At 43.3% G+C, this 17989-nt stretch overlaps 1 protein-coding gene and 1 pseudogene across 1 annotated transcript in view; one reads left to right on the forward strand and one right to left on the reverse strand.

Annotated features, from left to right (window-relative positions):
* METAP1 (methionyl aminopeptidase 1) overlaps positions 1–17989 on the reverse strand; it is an 85862-nt gene that overhangs the window by 40761 nt on the left and 27112 nt on the right. The window contains exon 2 of the mRNA XM_058435716.1: positions 587–638. Coding sequence (XP_058291699.1) covers positions 587–638 — 52 coding nt within the window. The remainder of the gene's footprint in view (positions 1–586; positions 639–17989) is intronic.
* Positions 6671–7491, forward strand: LOC116456340 (activator of basal transcription 1-like; annotated as a pseudogene).

Below are 17989 nucleotides of genomic sequence, written 5' to 3' on the forward strand. Positions count from 1 at the left end.
ATTAGCTGCAGCAAAAAAGGCTATGTGAATCTCAGCTACATCAGTGTGGCTGACAGTAATAGCTAAGGAGCAGCTAATAGCTTTACTTTGTAGTGTCACACAAAAAAACTTCAAAAAAGAAAAATAAACATTAGACTGCAGGTAATAACATTAAAACACCAAAAAACAAAGTAATATAGTTTTGAGTAGAAAAAGCAATACAAATTGAAACTAAAAGAAACCAAAAGGGATCTGGTTAAATGAAGCCAAATCACTCACATAACCCCTGACTACAATATGCAAACACTTCCAGCAACATAAGAGGGTGTCAAAAGATTAGAGCATCATCAGGTATGGCTCAAGCAAGATCCATCCATACTCACAACTATCTCATGTTTTCATGTTAAATATGTAATACAAGATTAAGATATTATTCAGACATTTTATTTACATATCACAAAGATTTAAAATATGTCATAATTCTAGTATTCAGGATTATACTTTCAGAACATTCAAACGCACACTTTCAGAACTAGAAGAATTCTTGTTTTCTGGCACAAATGCTACTTCTAAGACAAATGGTATAAAAATTTGTGATTGTACTTACTTGCTTTCTTATGTAGTAACTTGTGAGTAGCCCAACTTCCTTTAAAACATTCCTAAAAGAACAAAAAAGGAAAATTAGTGTCAGGCCTTCCTTAATGAGAAACATTTTAAGGAATATTGTATATAAGCAAGAGTTATTGTAAACTATTTGCAAAAACCAAGACCTGTAACTTTGCAAATTAAATATTTGGGAAAAGCTTAAGAAATGACACCTGTTCAATATTCACTTCAAAAAGCAACCTAAACTTTACTTCAAATAAGCAAGGAATGGCCGGGCGCGGTGGCTCACGCTTGTAATCCCAGCACTTTGGGAGGCCGAGGCGGGCGGATCATGAGGTCAGGAGATCGAGACCACGGTGAAACCCCGTCTCTACTAAAAATACAAAAAAAAATTAGCCGGACATGGTGGCAGGCGCCTGTAGTCCCAGCTACTCGGAAAGGCTGAGGCAGGAGAATGGTGTGAACCCGGGAGGCGGAGCTTGCAGTGAGCCGAGATTGCGCCACTGCACTCCAGCCTGGGCAACAGAGCGAGACTCTGTCTCAAAAAAAAAAAAATCTCAAATAAGCAAGGAATATTAGGTTAAATGTTATATAGTAGTCATAGTTATATTTCAATTTTATGTCAACAAACTATTATGAAGTATTTCAAAAGAATCATTAGACAATTAACCAATCATACACTGGAAAAAATTGCAGGAAAATTTTTGCAGATTCTTTTATTTATAGTAGTTAGATTCCCAATCAGTCATACACACACTAAAATCACCCAAGTGAGTAGAGTAGTTACTATGTGACACAGCCCTGAGGCCATAAGCTGTGTGAGGGAAGGGATGGTATCAAAGTTTACCACTATTGCCCAGAGCCAAGCAGAGTGCCTGGCATGAGCTAGGGTTTCAGTAAATGCTTGACTGAATGATCAGAATTAATGAGTAACTAGAAAGACTTTTCATTTAGGAAAAACTGTTCATGTAACATATTTCAGACATTAGTAAGAAGTGGCAAACTGGGAAAATGAATTCAAGTAATTAATTGAATTCAAGTAAGGAACTCAAGTAATAAAGGAAAAGAATAATTCAACCAGACATAGACTTTATTTATGTTTTGAGGTTGATGGCCCCTCCTTCAAAGAGTTCAAAGTTACTCAAATAAATTATTTAAAATGCTAAGAGAATTCACAGAGTCCTACAAATGTGTTATCTTTGTAGACATAAAACTAGTAAGACATGGACAAGAAGAAAGCTAAGAAAAAAAAAACACGGGAAAAAAAATCCCTAGGACTACGTAGTTAACCAAATCATATTACACTAAAGCTGCCTTCTGTAAAGGTTTGCCCAAGGGACTCTGAAAGATCAGTTTCTCCAACCTCAGCTAGAATCTTCACTACTTTCTCTTTACTCTTCCTGTAGCCTCCACAGCCTGCAACAGTTAAGCAAAGAAAATCCAGGTCATCCCTATCTCTACAACCTACAACCTAAACAGATTCCAAATGTATAAAAAGGTATCTACAACATTAGAGATTTTTCAGTTTTGAAGCTAAAACTGAGCTCAGTCTTTTGGGGAGGTTGGGTTAGTCTGGTAAGCAGAATAATGGCACTTCAAAGATGTCCATGTACTATTCCTCAGAACCCAAGGAATGTGTAAATATGTTAGGTTATATGACAAAGGCAGAGGGGTTGACCTCTTGTCCCTTCCCTGAGTTTTCATTAACTGAACTCATATCACAGGAAGAAAGACTAAAGTCTGTCAACACACCTGGAAGGACTTTTCACAAACCATGTCTGTTCTGCAAGCCTAAAAGATGGTCCCAGGCCACTTGTCCTTCAAGCCCACTGAGTTCCCCTAAAAATCATTTACAGTCCCCATAAAAACATCCACATTTCCCCATCTCCTTTTCCCCTAAGAACTAGGGTATAAGCATCTGTACCCCAGTGGGTTATTACACAATCATTCTGTGATTCTCCCCCATGCACACTAATAAATTTGTATACCATTTCTCCTATTAATCTGGTTTTTGTAAGTTTCTTTTTCAGTGAACCTTCAGAGGGCAAAGGGGAAATTTTCCCTTGGGTCTACACAGCCATCATTAACTAATATTTTGAAATTCAGCATATTCATTGAAAAGCAGCTACTCAAATAGCCTTGTATTCTCCTCAGAGGATTTCAGAGTGCTTTATACTTGGTTCATGAAACATCCATCAAATTCTAGCTTTTTAACAAGAGGGCTGATGGAATTATTCTCATTAAATAAACTAAGGACTTGTCTCACAAAACAGATTCATTAGCTAAGGGCTTGTATTTCAAGATATATGAGCATAAAGTAACCAAAATATTCATAATAAACACATCTCACCTCTGTAAGGACACCCATCTTTCTCTTCCTTACTGGGGCCAAGAGGCAACCAAGTCATGGTCTTCAACATCATTAATGGTGTCAAAACATTCCCACATCTCCTAAGAACTCTCTAAGCCTAAATAATGTTCCTTCTCTAAACCACAACTTCACTCTTTTTCTTCCTCTTATTCCCCAGTAGAAGAGGAATACTCAAAATCCTGAAAGAATATCCATTCTCTGAAGAGTTAATTTCTGACTCCTTACTGGGCAATCTTTCCCTCCTCATCTCTAACAAATGAACCAAAGACCTAACTAACCTAGATTTAGAGTTCCCCAGGCAAACACCACACTTCCCAATCTCTTCCCTTTGTATAACCTGACCTACCTAATCCTAACACTCACCGTTATAACTGTGTCCTCAGAAGCTTTACCATTCCATTAGGTCTGTTTCAAATGCTACTTTCTCTAAAAAATGTCCACACTTCACTCCACCCACAAGCTTAACATGTCACATGTACTTATTCAATACTCACTGAAGAGCACTTTGTTTTACTACTTTATTCTCCACTTATTTAACACCACCAAAGCATTATTACAACGAGTAGGTAAAACTTTAGTTTTCAATCCAAGACAACATGCTTTTTCTTTAGCACCAACAGGAATTTACTAAATTTAGGAGCTTATGAACCCAAAATATCTGAGACAGGTCTCAGTCACTTTAGAAAAAAAGTTTATTTTGCCAAAGTTAAGGATGCACCAGTAACAGCCTCAGGAGGTACTGACGACATGTGCCCAAGGTGGTCAGGGTACAGTTTGCTTTTATACATTTTAGGGAGACATAATATATCAATCAATACATGTAAGACTTAACTGGTTCCATCTGGAAGGGTGGGACAGCTTCAAGTGGGGAAGGAACCTTCCAGGTGACAGGTAGATTTAAACATGTTCTGACTGGCAATGGGTTGAAAGTGTTATTATCTGTAGAAAGGAATGTCTGGGTTAAGACAAGGGGTTGTGGAGACCAAGGTTTTTACCATGCAGATGAAGCCTCCAGGTAACATAACAGGCTTCAGAGAAAATAGACTGTAAATATTTCTTATCAGACTCCAGGTCTGTGTTGATGCTAATGCTGGAACGGTATAATGAGGCATGTGCAAATCCCACTTCCAGTCATGATCTGAACCAGTCTTTCAGGTTAGAGTGCCCTGGCCAAGGAGGGAGAGTCCATTCAGATGGTTGCTGGGGGCCAGGGTGGTGGGCAGTTCAAATTTTATTTTTTTGGTTTACAAGCTAAAATGGGATAGTGTGGTTCTCAGCTCTGGTTCCTCATTAAAATCTATGAAATGTTTTTCTTTACAAATAAATAGCCATGTTATTCCCACTTCAAAGTCAATCAGAATCTCTGGGAATTTGCTATGTAGGTAATTCTTATTTATTTCCAGTACTGTGAATCACTGAAGAGGAAAAAAGTCAGAGTTAAGAGAAGGTGCTCTCATTTCACTTCTAGAACAAGTCATTTCCTACTGAAACTGCTACTGCAAAACTGTAACTCAAACAGTGAAAGAGATCTGACCTAACCAACTCTGTCTTGCTTCTAACCTCCAAGCTGTCCTTGTTCATTCCTAGGCATAGACCAAACTTGTTCATTCCTGGGCACAGGCCAAACTAACTTTGGGAGAAACTTAGTTTATAGTTTAAAACAGGGGTCCCCAAACCCCAGGCCATGGACTGCTACTGGTCAGTGGCCTGTTAGGAACAGGCCGCACAGCAGGAGGTGAGCAGCAGATGGGCTGGCATTATCACATTACCGGGTGGAGCCTGAGCTCCACCTCCTGTCAGATGTCAGATCAACAGTGGCATTAGATTCTTACAGGAGCGCACCAACTCTATTGTGAACTGCACATGCAAGGAGCCAGGTTGCACGCTCCTTATGAGAATCTAACTAATTCTTGAAGATCTGAGGTAGAACAGTTTCATCCTGAAACCATATCCCCACCACCCCCAAGTCCATGAAAAAATTGTCTTCCACAAAACTTTTCCCTGGTGCCAAACAGGTTGGGAATCACTTAAAACAAAGACAATAACAGCTCTTTCCCAAACCAAACCCTTCTTCCTGGAGACCAGACTGCCTTTGTAGGACTAACAAATTAGCCAAAAGATTAGAAATTATGTTTCAGGAGTCATGCGGCTGGAGGCTACAAGATTCTGACCCTCCCCAAATCGCCCCTGGGGATAACAACACTATTGTAAAACCTAAAATCAGTGCTTGAAATATTTTGCAGACTCTGCACTTGATGGATCAGCTGCCATCACCCAGATCAGTAAACTGGCTCATGTGGTCTTCTGGCCCCTACCCAGGAACTGACTCGGCACAAGAGGACAGCTTTGACTCTCTCTGATTTCATCTTGGTCCCAACCAATCAGTACTCCCAACTCACTGCCCATCCCCCAACCAAATTATCCGTAAAAACTCTGATCCCCATGTAGCAGGAAGAGCCACAGACAAAACCCCTCAGACACCAAGTTAAAGAAGGAAGCGGTTTATTTGGCCAGGAACATCGGCATGACTCCTGTCTCAAGAGCCGAGCTCTCCAAGTGAGCAATTCCTGTCCCTTTTAAAGGCTCACAACTCCAAGGGGGTCCGTGTAAGAGGGTCATGATCAATTGAGCAAGCAGTGGGTATGTGACTGGGGGCTGCATGTACCCATAATCAGAACGCAACAGAACAGGACAGGGATTTTCACAATACTTTTCCATAAAATGTCTGGAATCTATAGACAATATAACCAGTTAGGTCAGGGGCTGATCTTTAACTACCAGGCCCAGGGTGCGGCACTGGGCTGTGGGCTTGTGGATTTCATTTCTGCCTTTTAGTTTTTACTTCTTTCTTTGGAGGCAGAAATTGGGCATAAGATAACACGAGGGGTAGTCTCCTCCCTTACTCAAATGCTCGGGGAGACAGATTTGAGTAATAAAACTCCCATCTCCCACACAGCTGGCTCTGCCATGAGTAAGTAACTTTCTCTACTGCAATTCCCTTGTCTTGATAAATCAGCTCTATCTAGGCAGTGAGCAAGGTGAACCCATTGTATGGTTACACTACTTTAGTATATATCAAATTAACTGGTGCAACTAACTCCCACCTTATTTTAGGCCCCACTGACCTGCCAAACTACAATGGCTTCACAATGTATCTCCCCATCTTGAACCTCTCTCAAATTCTTTCCTATTCCAAACCATCCTAAAGTAGTGCCTAGAATTAACATTAAATGGTTTTCATAATATGACCACCCATAATGTGTCCTATTACCTTAAGATCCTGTATTACCTCTCTCTTTTCCACCATCTCAAATCTAACATCAATTCATGTTGATGAGTGTGAGCAAATAAGCACACCATACAATGTTAGCAAGAATGCTGAGTAGTCACCTGGTAACTAAAAGGATTTGTATGTCAAGATATAACACATATATAAATACTTACAAATACTTAATATATAAACACATATACAAAGATAAAAAAATACTTTGACCCAGTAGCTCAATTCCAAATAGTTAACCAAAGGAAATAATCTGACAAACGAGCAAAACACAAGCAACTTAATGCTCACTATAGCATTACTTATAATGGTGAAAAAGAGAATTTAGATATACATCAATATAAAATAGGTTAAATTGTGATTTAACCATGCAAATGAATCTATGCAGTCATGAGAAGTAATGAAATTAGGTCGTGCTGCTCGTGTCAGTCAACATGGAGGCAGAGGAATCAGAGAAGGCCGCAACAGAGCAAAGGCGCTGGAAGGGACAGACCAGACACTAGATACGGAGGAGGAGCAGGAGGAATCCAAAGCAGCAGCCTGTGGCAGCAAGAAGCGGGTAGTGCCAGGTATTGTGTACCTGGGCCATATCCCACCACACTTCCAGCCCCTACACGTCCGCAACCTTCTCAGTGCCTATGGTGAGGTCAGACGCGTTCTCTCAGGCTGAGGACTGGTTTGTGAGACGCAAGAAGGAGGCAGCAGCAGCCATGGGAGGGAAGAAAGCAGTCCCACAGCAAGGACTACACTGAGGGATGGGTGGAGTTCCATGACAAGTGCATAGCCAAGAGCGTGGCAGCCAGTCTACACAACACGCCTATGGGTGCCCACAGGTGCAACCCCTTCCATTACGACCTATGGAATCTCAAGTACTTGCATCGTTTCACCTGGTCCCACCACAGTGAGCACCTTGCCTTTGAGCGCCAGATGCACACACAGGCAGCGCCTGAGAGTGGAGGTCGCTCAGGCCAAGTGTGAGACCATCTTCTATCTTCAAAGTGTGGAACGGAGATAATGCTTTCTTGCTGCTGATGGAGATCTTGCTCACCCAGATGGCTCCTGGACATTTGCCCAATGTCCTACTGAGCAGGAACTGAGGGCCTGGAAAGCAGCACAGCCAGGGGGGCGTGAATGGGCTCACCTGGCAACTGCCTAGGACAAGGCCCATTCCAACAAAGCACTCCTGGCCAGGATCTTTGGAGCCCCCCCACCCTCAGAGAGCATAGAGGGACCTTCCCTGGTCAGGGACTCCTGAGGGCAACGGAGGCCCCTTCTATCTCCTGGCCCTGGTCTGCTTCCCGTCTACGTCATAATAGAATGATCGTGACTACCCAGGCAGACATTTTATTGTGTTTCTCAGACCAGTGACTCTGATGAGGGCCCAAACGTGGAAGTTTTGTGGGCTTCCACTGTTCCCCTATCTGAACTCCTATACATGCCTGGCTAATTCGTACTGTCATACTAGCATGATTATGACTACTGCATATGCTTGTTTTGACTCTTGGTTGCCTACTGCTATAGGATCCTCTTAAAATCCCACTTCCTGCCCCCAGGAAGGGCCTTGTAAGGCATGAAGAAGTTCTTCTACAAAGTTTCTTAAATCCATAAAGGATTTATCATTCCCAGGTTAAATGTTTGTATGGGTATATTCCCAGGCTGCTCCAACTTGTTCCGGTAGGTTGAGATAAGGCTAAATGAGTCCCAGATCAGGATACATGCCATTCCTTATTTGGGAACCCCTCTGACCTCTCATCACTAACTTCCTCTTTTCTTTGTCCTCTTTCCCTTCTTCTTATTTAGGAAAGTTTTAAATTATTAGCCAATCGAGTTAAGTTTAGAGTGTGAGGTCCCATCCCAGCCAATGGGAACGGGACACAGCCATAGGGGATTGTGTCAGGATGTAAAGGTTATAAATGTCCCCGTCTCCTTTGGTGTGCTCTCGTGGCTGGACTGCTGGTGAGTGTACCCTTTATACAGAAAGTAAACTAGCCTTCCTGAGAGATCCTTTGTCTCGGTGTTGATTTACTTACGACATCGAACTCCCGTGCCCATCAATTTCGTGGCCCATATGGGGACACTGTTTCCCCTCCAGTCCTTGGCCCTCTCTTGTGGGGAGGCGCCCAGCCGCCCTGTTGCGGCAGCCCCAGGGAGATAGCCAGGGCTCACCTGGTGCGAGGAATACATCTGGATTCTCAGCAACATAGGGGACAAGGAGACTTTTAAAACTGCGGGACCAGGAGACCTCGTGCATGAGCCAAGGTAGGAAAAACTGCTAGAGGGTGGCAAAGTACTTCTTTGGTGGTCCTTCCTTGAAGGGAATATGTGTGATGTATGTGAGTGAATGATTGTGGTTGAGAGAAAGTGACTGTAAGACGAATGTGGATTATCTTCAGAACAGGGAACAGAGGGGAGAAAGTTATCTCCAGGGAACTGAGAATACAGGCAATAAGAAACTAAGACTAAAAAGGGGAAGGCTAATCCCCGGGGAAAAGGAGGAAATACATTTGAGCAGACAAGAGATCCCTGAGCTGGAGGATCTGGGGGATTGAGTCTACTGGGAAAGAGTCTCACCCAACATGGGGAATACTTCTAGTAGGCCTGGAACTGGAAACAAGGCCAGAGATGAAGGAGGCAAGAAAGACTGAATCCCTCTTGATAGTCCTTTAGGACTTATGCTTACACACTGGAAAGAAAATGAAAGGACTAAACATAAGAAAAAGCAACTAATGATCAAGCATTGTTGCTTTCTGTGGACCCAAGAGCCAATTTTAAAACCTGCTGTTTTCTGGCCAAAATATGGCTCGAATGAAGCCTGGGTCTGCCAGCTTTTAATACTGTATGTTAATAGCAAAAGTCCTATGTCTTCAGAAGAGATACACTATGCCATGTGCTGGCAGCTGGGGCCAGTTTCTCTCTATCCCCTAAGGGATCTGAAACAAGGGATGGAGGAGGGTAAAAAGAGAATATCCAGTGGGATCCCCTAAACCATCTTCCTCCGTTTCTAGTCCCGCCTCCTCCTCCTCAGGCTCCGGAGGCAGAAGCCTCTGATATCTCCTTAAAAAGAGGGCTTCAGAGAAAGATAGAACAATGTAGAAGGGATATTCAAAATTTTGCCTTTCCCTGCTCTTCCCTCTAAAGGAGGTGCCACAGGGTAGGGGTGCAACTGGATTCGTGAACGCCCCTTTAACCACCTCTAAGTCCGAAGTCTAAAGAGCTTAACCCTTTGCTAGATGACCCAGAGAGTAGCAAAGCAAATTGACCAGTTTTTAGGTTCCTAACTATATACTTGGACTGAATTAGTGTCAATCCTGGGTATCCTCTCTTCAAAGGAAGAGCGGAACATGATCCGCAGGGCTGCTATGGGGGCCTGGGAACGTGATTACCCTGCCGGTCAAAATATTCCGGCAGCAGATGTTACATTTCCTGCTCGGGACCCACAATGGAATAATAATAATGCTGTTCACCAGGAGAATATGAGGGATCTGCAAGAATTAATTATAAAAGGTATCAAGGAGCCTGCACCCAGACCCCAAAACCTCACTAAGGCCTTTGATGAACAACAAGAGAAAGATGAGGGACCTATGCACTTTTTAGACTAAGGGAGCAGATGAGAAGGTATGCTGATTTAGATCCTGACGGTCCACTAGGACAAGGTATGTTAAAATTACATTTTGTTACCTATAGTTGGCCAGATATCGCGAGGAAGCTAGAAAAGATAGAAAGGTGGAAAAATCGGTCAATTGAAGAACTTTTAGAAGCAGCAGAGAAAGCATACGTGAGAAGGGATGAAGACAGACAAAAGCAAAAGGCAAAAATTTTTTGGCAGATTTCACTAGGACCAAATATACCTGGGATGAGATTTTGACCAGCGCCCAGGGGTGCCATCTCACAGAGAGGCAGGTGTCGAGGTTGAAATGAAACATGGGAAGACCACAGCATATGTCATAAAGAGTGGAGATGTAGAGCAGATGAAGAGAAACTAAAACAAAGGAGCTCCAGAATAGAACAAGAAGGGGGACAAGATAGGTATTATAAATGTGGAAAAACAGGCCATTTTAAGAGAGAATGCCCTGACCTAAAGGCCACAGAGGAAATTCCTCCTCTTGTGCCAACCTTCGGAGAGGAAGAATACGGGAGTCAGGGGCTCTTTCTTTTCCACCTTGAGTCCCACCAAGAGCCCTTGATAAATCTGGAGGTAGGACCAAACCATTACCTAATAACATTCCTCGCTGATTCTGGAGCTACTTGTTCTTCCTTATGCTTTTCTCCAAGTGGCCTCAGCTGTTCTCCGGAAGAGCTACTAGTATCTGGGGTGAAAGAAGAGAGGTTTAAGGCCAAAATCCTAGAAGATAAAGAAGTCAGAGACAAAAATCGGGGAGCTAATATTCAATTTCTATTAATTCCTGAAGCAGGCACTAATTTGTTAGGAAGAGACTTAATGCTAAAGTTAGGTCTTGGACTGCAAGTAGGGCCAAAGGGGTTCCTTCCCTCTCTCCACCTGCTAACTACTGTTGATGAGAGGAAAATTCACCCGGACTTATGGTCAAGAGAAGGAAACCAAGGGAGTTACAGATTCCCCCGATACAAATACATTTAAAGGTTCCAAGGGGGAGTAGCCCGGAGAAAGTAATACCCGATCTCCTTGAAGGCCGGGTAGGACTAAAACCTGTGATTGAAGGCCTTATTAAAGATGGACTTTTAGAGCCTTGCATGTCTCCGTATAATACCCTTATCCTACCTGTCAGGAAGCCTGATGGATCCTACCGATTAGTACAAGATCTCAGAGCTATAAATGAAATAGTTCAAACCACTCACCCTACTATAACAAATCCATATATTAACCTTAGTAAAATTCTGTAAAGTCATCAATGGTTTACTGTAATAGACTTAAAGGATGCTTTTTGGGCATGTCCTTTGGCTGAGGACAGCCGAGATCTATTCACATTCAAATGGGAGGACCCCCATACAGGACAGAAGCAGCAGTACCGGTGGATAGTATTGCCCCAGGATTTGCGGATTCACTAAATATTTTTACTCATGCTCTAGATAGGATTATTAGAAAGACAGACGCTCCACCACATTTACAATTAATCCTATATATGGATGACATACTTATATCTGGAGAAGATACAGAAAAAGTGAATACTCTGTGTACTTCCAGAATCATTTATACTCTAAGGGACTGCAGGTCTCCAAAGAAGAGCTCCAATATGTAGAACCAGAAGTTAGACATTTAGGTCATCTAATTAGCACGGCCAAAAGGAGAATAGGACCTGAACAGGTTGAGGGAAATGTCTCCTTGTTTCTGCCTCAAACAAAATAGGAACTTATTTCTGGGATTGACTGGATACTGTAGATTATGGATTGATTCTTATACATTAAGAAGTAAATTGCTTTATGAGAAATTAACTAAAAATAGGCCACACCCGCTTATAAGGACTTCTGATGAAGTAGACCAAATAAATGAATTAAAAGCGTGATTAATATCTGCCCCTGTTTAGCCCTGCCTTCTTTAGAAAAACTCTTTCATCTTTTTGTTAGCATAGACAATGGAGTGGCCCTTGAAGTACTCACTCAAGAACATGGAGACCAGTGGCAACCAGTTGCTTTTCTGTCCAAAGTCTTAGATCCACTTGCCAGCGGGTGTCCCCAGTGCATCCAGTCTGTGGCAGCCAATGCCATATTAGTGCAAGAAAGCAGAAAGATTACCTTTGGGGGATACTTAACAGTAAGTACACCCCATAAGGTCAATGTCATCCTAAATCAAAAAGCGGAAAGATGGCTGACTGATTCTAGAATTTTAAAATATGAGGCTATCCTATTAGAAAGAGATGATCTAACTACAACCACTGATAGTTCACTCAACCCTGCCGGATTCTTAACAGGGAATCCACTGCTGCAGACAGAACATTTGTATCTAGATTTAATTAATTATGATACCAAGGTTCGACCAGACCTATCTGAAACTCCTTATAAAACAAGACAACACTTGTTCCTAGACGGGTCCTCTAGGATGTTTAATGCAAACAGGCACAGTGGATAAGCTGTGGTGGATGCAGAAACTCTTGAGGAAACTGAATCGGGGCAATTACCTGATAGCTATTCCGCCGAAGGCTGTGAACTATTTGCTTTCAGTCAGGCCCTTAAATATCTAGAAAATGAGATAGGAACCACTTATACAGGCTCATACATTTGAAAAAATTGGACAGAAAAACCTGATGCCAATTTGGAGGTGAGGTGGGGGATCCGAGGTCAGAGTCGAGACCAGGGTGAAAAAAAAAGAAAGAGGCCTGATGAACAGCCAAGGCCGAGAGCTTGCTCATGAGTCATTAGTGACTTGTGTTTTAAATAACCTCCAGCTACCAGGAGAAATAGCATTGTACATGTCCCTGGACACCAGCATGACTTTTCATTTGAAAGTTGAGGTAATAATCTTGCAGATCAGGTAGCCAAAAGAGCAGCAATGGCTGTGAAACAAATATTTCATCTAACTCCCTCCCTCCTCTCCCCCAAATTAGCTCCTATTTTGTCTTCTGCCTAAAAGGAAAAACTGAGAGAAATGTGGGCTAAAGAAAATACAGAAAGGAGATGGATTCTCCCAGATCAGAGAGAGATGCTCTCCAAACCCCTTAATGAGGGAAGTTCTGTCCCACTTACACCAAGGAGTGCACTGGGGCCCTCAGGCCCTATGTGACGCTGTCCTCAGTCTATGGATGTACTGGGATCTATACCCTGGCCAGACAGGTCACTGACAGCTGCATTATCTGTAAGAAAACTAATAAGCAGGCCCTAAAGAAACTACCTCTAGAAGGAAGACCACCTAGGCTAAGACCATTCCAAAGTGTTCAAGTTGATTATACTGAAATGCTGCCAGTAGGCTAAAATACCTATTAGTGATAGTAGACCATCTCACTCATTGGGTAGAGGCCACTCCTTTCTCAAAGGCCACTGCCAGTAATATAGTGACGGCCTTAATTGAACATATTATACCCAGGTTTGGATTAATAGAAAATGTTGACTCAGATAATGGGACCCACTTTATGGCACACATTATTATAAAACTGGCCCAGGTGCTGGACACAGAATGGGAATACCACATTCGGTGGCACCCCTCCTCCTCCGGGAGAGTAGAAAGAATGAATCAGAAAAATCATCTAACTAAATTTTAGAGACTCGCCTACCATGGACCAAATGCCTCCCTATTGCTTTATTTAGAATCAGGACAGCTCCCTGAAGAGATATAGGTCCATCCCCCTATGAAATGTTATATGGATTGCCTTACTTACACTCCTCAGCTGATGTGCCTACCTTTGAAACCAAAGATCAGTTCCTTAGAAATTACGTATTTGGACTCTCCTCTACTTTTTCTTCCCTTAAAACCAAAGGTCTTTTAGCACAAGCACCACCCTTGGAATTCCCAGTACACTCGCATCAGCCTGGAGACCACGTCTTCATAAAGGGATGGAAGGAAGGAAGGCTCCAGCCAGCCTGGGAAGGACCCTACCTCGTGTTATTGACCACTGAAACTGCAGCTCGCACTGCCGAGAAGGGGTGGACCCATCACACTCGAGTCAAGAAAGCATCGACACCCTCAGAATCCTGGGTTGTGATCCCCGGGCCAAGTCCCACCAAGTTAAAATTAAGAAGAACCTAACATACCTTTATTTCTATTTTTCTTTCTTTCCTCTCACTATCTCTCATTTTATCATTAACATAACTAGATCGGAATCACCTCAACTGATATCCTTCGATGCTTGTCTAGTGATGCCATGCGGGGACCTACACAACCAAAGGCAACTAGCCTCCTCAGAAAAATATCTATGTCTTGGTCCCCCATTGAATCTAACAGTCTCTCACTCCCATAGATGCAATCAATTACAGCCAAGGTGCCGCTTCTTCATTCCCACCGAATGGCAGCCTTGCAGCAGTTGGAATGATGTTCTATGGACCACTCAATACAGAGGCTGGACCTCTACAGGAGGGGTTTGTACTGAGCTTAGGCCTAATCTTTATTTCACCAAAGGAAGCATTTCCCCTGATTGCAAGCTTTATCAGTGTAACCCTATTCTTATTTCTAATATAGATAATCAGCCAGCTATCGGCCGTCTCTAGGGTATTGGGGCAAATGTCAATGGGAAGGATCCTATAGGCAGGTTTGAAATACGCCTTCTCCCTCCTCCTCCTTTCCCTTCTCCAACCCCAGTAGTCTCGGCTTTAAATCAAACTTCTATTATCCCAATTAGTCCCTTACTAAATGATAAGACAAAAGCATCAGTAGTACAAGTAAATGACTTAAAGCAGACTTTAGCTATTGAGACAGGGTATCAAGATGCAAATGCCTGGTTAGAATGGATTAAATATTCTGTCCACACTCTAAACAAAAGCGACTGTTACACTTGTGCACATGGTAAGCCAGAGGCCCAGATTGTCCCCTTTCCACTTAAGTGTTCTTCACATGCGATGGATTTGGAGCGTGTGGTAGCTCTCTTTCAAGATTCTACAGCCTGGAATGATGAATCTTGCCAAGCTCTCTCTCTGCTATATCCTGAAGTACAACACCCTGAGGGTCAGCCCCCGAGGGCCATTCAGCCTCCATCTTCCAGGGTAGAGTTTTGCCTCGTGCCTCTCACGGCAGGAGGAGAACTCAATATTCCTTGGAAATTTCACAGGATGCAGGGGGTAAGGCACTTCTAAGAGCTAACCCATCAGGCCTCCATCAGCCATCCTCGAGTGGGACATATGGTGGTAATGTGGGGGGGCACTTACTGGATACTCCGTCGTATAACTGGAATGGTACTTGCACTCTAGTCCAACTGGCTATCCCTTTTACCCTGGCACTTCACCGACAAAAAAAGGAAACACCCCACCACCAACATGCTAGAAGAGCTCCTTACAGATCCTTTGATCCTCATATCCACCTAGATGCGATAGGTGTTGCAAGGGGGGTTCCTGATGAATTTAAGGCCAGAGATCAGAGAGCGGCTAGATTCGAGTCAACATTATTTTGGTGGGTCACGATACACAAAAATGTAGACTGGATAAACTATGTTTACTATAATCAACAATGATTAGTTAACTACCCAAAGTGGTCAGGGGAATTGCAGATCAATTAAGAGCTACCAGCCAAATGACACAGGAGAACAGAATCACTCTTGATATGATGCTAGCTGAGAAAGTAGGTGGTTGTGTAATGATTAAGACCCAATGCTGCACGTTCATTCCGAATAACATGGCCCCAGATAGAAATATAACAAGAGCCCTAGAGGGACTTACTGCTTTATCAAACAAGCTAGCTAAGAACTCTGGCATAAATAACCCATCTCTAGCTGGCTAGAAAACTGGTTTGGAAATTGGAAAGATACCTTAACTTCAATCCTCACTTCCTCAATAACTATGTTAGGTATACTTCTACTTGCTGGATGCTGTGTCATACCGTGTATTCGATGGCTTGTACAAAGGCTCATCAGTACAACCCTTGATAATCTATCCTCTGCCTCTCCCCACCCTATTCGGAAAGGTTGCTTTTATTAGGGGATCAAGCCAAACAACAAAGCAGAGACTTGCTAGACAAGTTTGAAGAATTATAAAACAAAAAGAGGAGGGAATTTAAAGGAATGGAGAAGTTCTTCAAAGTTTCTTAAATCCATACAGGATTTATCATTCCCCGGTTAAATGTTAGTATGTGTGTATTCCAAGGCTGCTCCAGCTTGTTCTGGTAGGTTGAGATAAGGCTAAATGAGTCCCAGATCAGGATACGTGCCATTCCTTATTTGGGAACCCCTCTGACTTCTCATCACTAACTTCCTCTTTTCTTTGTCCTTTTTCCCTTCTTCCTATTTAGGAAAGTTTTAAATTATTAGCCAATTGAGTTAAGTTTAGACTGTGAGGTCCCACCCCAGCCAATGGGAATGGGACACAGCCATAGGGGATTGCATCAGGATGTAAAGGTTATAAATGTCCCCGTCTCCTTTGTTTGGTGTGCTCTCGTGGCTGGACTGCTGGTGAGTGCACCCTTTCAGCAGAAAGTAAACCAGCCTTGCTAAGAGATCCTTTGTCTCGGTGTTGATTTCTTTACAAGATCAAACTCCTGTGCCCAACAGCCTTTATTTCCAACTAGGGGAATAATGCCTAGTCCAGGCAATCTTTTTCTGTTTAGCAGTCACAGATGAGGGTGGTATTAGCATCTTTTTTACGTAGAAAAAATTGACAGTTAATGGGGTGGACTGGGTTGGGAAGAAATAATTTCTTCCAAATGTATTTATAGAAAATAAGAATATTTTTATAAAAGAAAGAAGTAATGAAATTAATCTTACATGTGCAAAGAAGTCTACAATGTCTTAGGTTTTAAAAAAACAGGTAAGTTAGAAAAGTGAAAAATCGGAGGGTGGAGCCAAGATGGCCGAATAGGAACAGCTCCGGTCTCCAGCTCCCAGCCCCAGCGACACAGAAGACGGATGATTTCTGCATTTCTGCTTGAGGTACCGGTTTCATCTCACTAGGGAGTGCCTAACAGTGGGTGCAGGACAGTCGGTGAAGCGCACTGTGCGCGAGCCGAAGCAGGGCGAGGCATTACCTCACTCGGGAAGCGCAAGGGGTCAGGGAGTTCCCTTTCGTAGTCAAAGAAAGGGGAAACAGACGGCACCTGGAATATCGGGTCAGTCCCACCCCAATACTGCGCTTTTCCAACGGGCCTGGAAAACGGCACACTAGGAGATTGTGTCCCACACCTGGCTCGGAGGGTCCTGTGCCCACGGAGTCTTGCTGATTGCTAGCACAGCAGTCTGAGATCAAGCTACAAGGCGGCAGCGAGCCTGGGGGAGGGGCGCCCGCCATTGCCCAGGCTTGCTTAGGTAAACAAAGCAGCCAGGAAGCTCGAACTGGGTGGAGCCCACCACAGCTCAAGGAGGCCTGCCTGCCTCTATAGGCTCCACCTCTGGGGGCAGGGCACAGACAAACAAAAACTCAGCAAGAACCTCCACAGACTTAAAGGTCCCTGTCTGACTGACAGCTTTGAAGAGAGTAGTGGTTCTCCCAGCACGCAGCTGGAGATCTGAGAACGGACAGACTGCCTCCTAAAGTGGGTCCCTCACCCCTGAGCAGCCTAACTGGGAGGCACCCCCCCAGTAGGGACAGACTGACACCTCATTCAACCGGGTACTCCTCTGAGACAAAACTTTCAGACGAACTATCAGACAGCTGAATTTGTGGTCTCACGAAAATCCGCTGTTCTGCAGCCACCGCTGCTGACACCCAGCCAAACAGGGTCTGGAGTGGACCTCTAGTAAACTCCAACAGACCTGCAGCTGAGGATCCTGTCTGGTAGAAGGAAAACTAACAAACAGAAAGGACATCCACACCAAAAACCCATCTGTACATCTCCATCATCAAAGACCAAATGTAGATAAAACCACAAAGATGGGGAAAAAACAGAACAAAAAAACTGGAAACTCTAAAAAACAGAGCACCTCTCCTCCTCCAAAGGAACACAGTTCCTCACCAGCAACGGAACAAAGCTGGATGGAGGATGATTTTGATGAGTTGAGAGAAGAAGGCTTCAGACGATCAAACTACTCTGAGCTACGAGAGGAAATTCAAAACAATAGCAAAGAAGTTAAAAACTTTGAAAAAATATTAGAAGAATGGATAACTAGAATAACCAATGGAGAGAAGGGCTTAAAGGAGCTGATGGAGCTGAAAGCCAAGTTTCGAGAACTACTGAGGCTTCTGCAATCTTCGCGTAGTTCTCGAAACTT

Source organism: Hylobates moloch, unplaced genomic scaffold, assembly GCF_009828535.3.
Source record: "Hylobates moloch isolate HMO894 unplaced genomic scaffold, HMol_V3 SCAFFOLD_2, whole genome shotgun sequence".
Classification (NCBI taxonomy): domain Eukaryota; kingdom Metazoa; phylum Chordata; class Mammalia; order Primates; family Hylobatidae; genus Hylobates; species Hylobates moloch.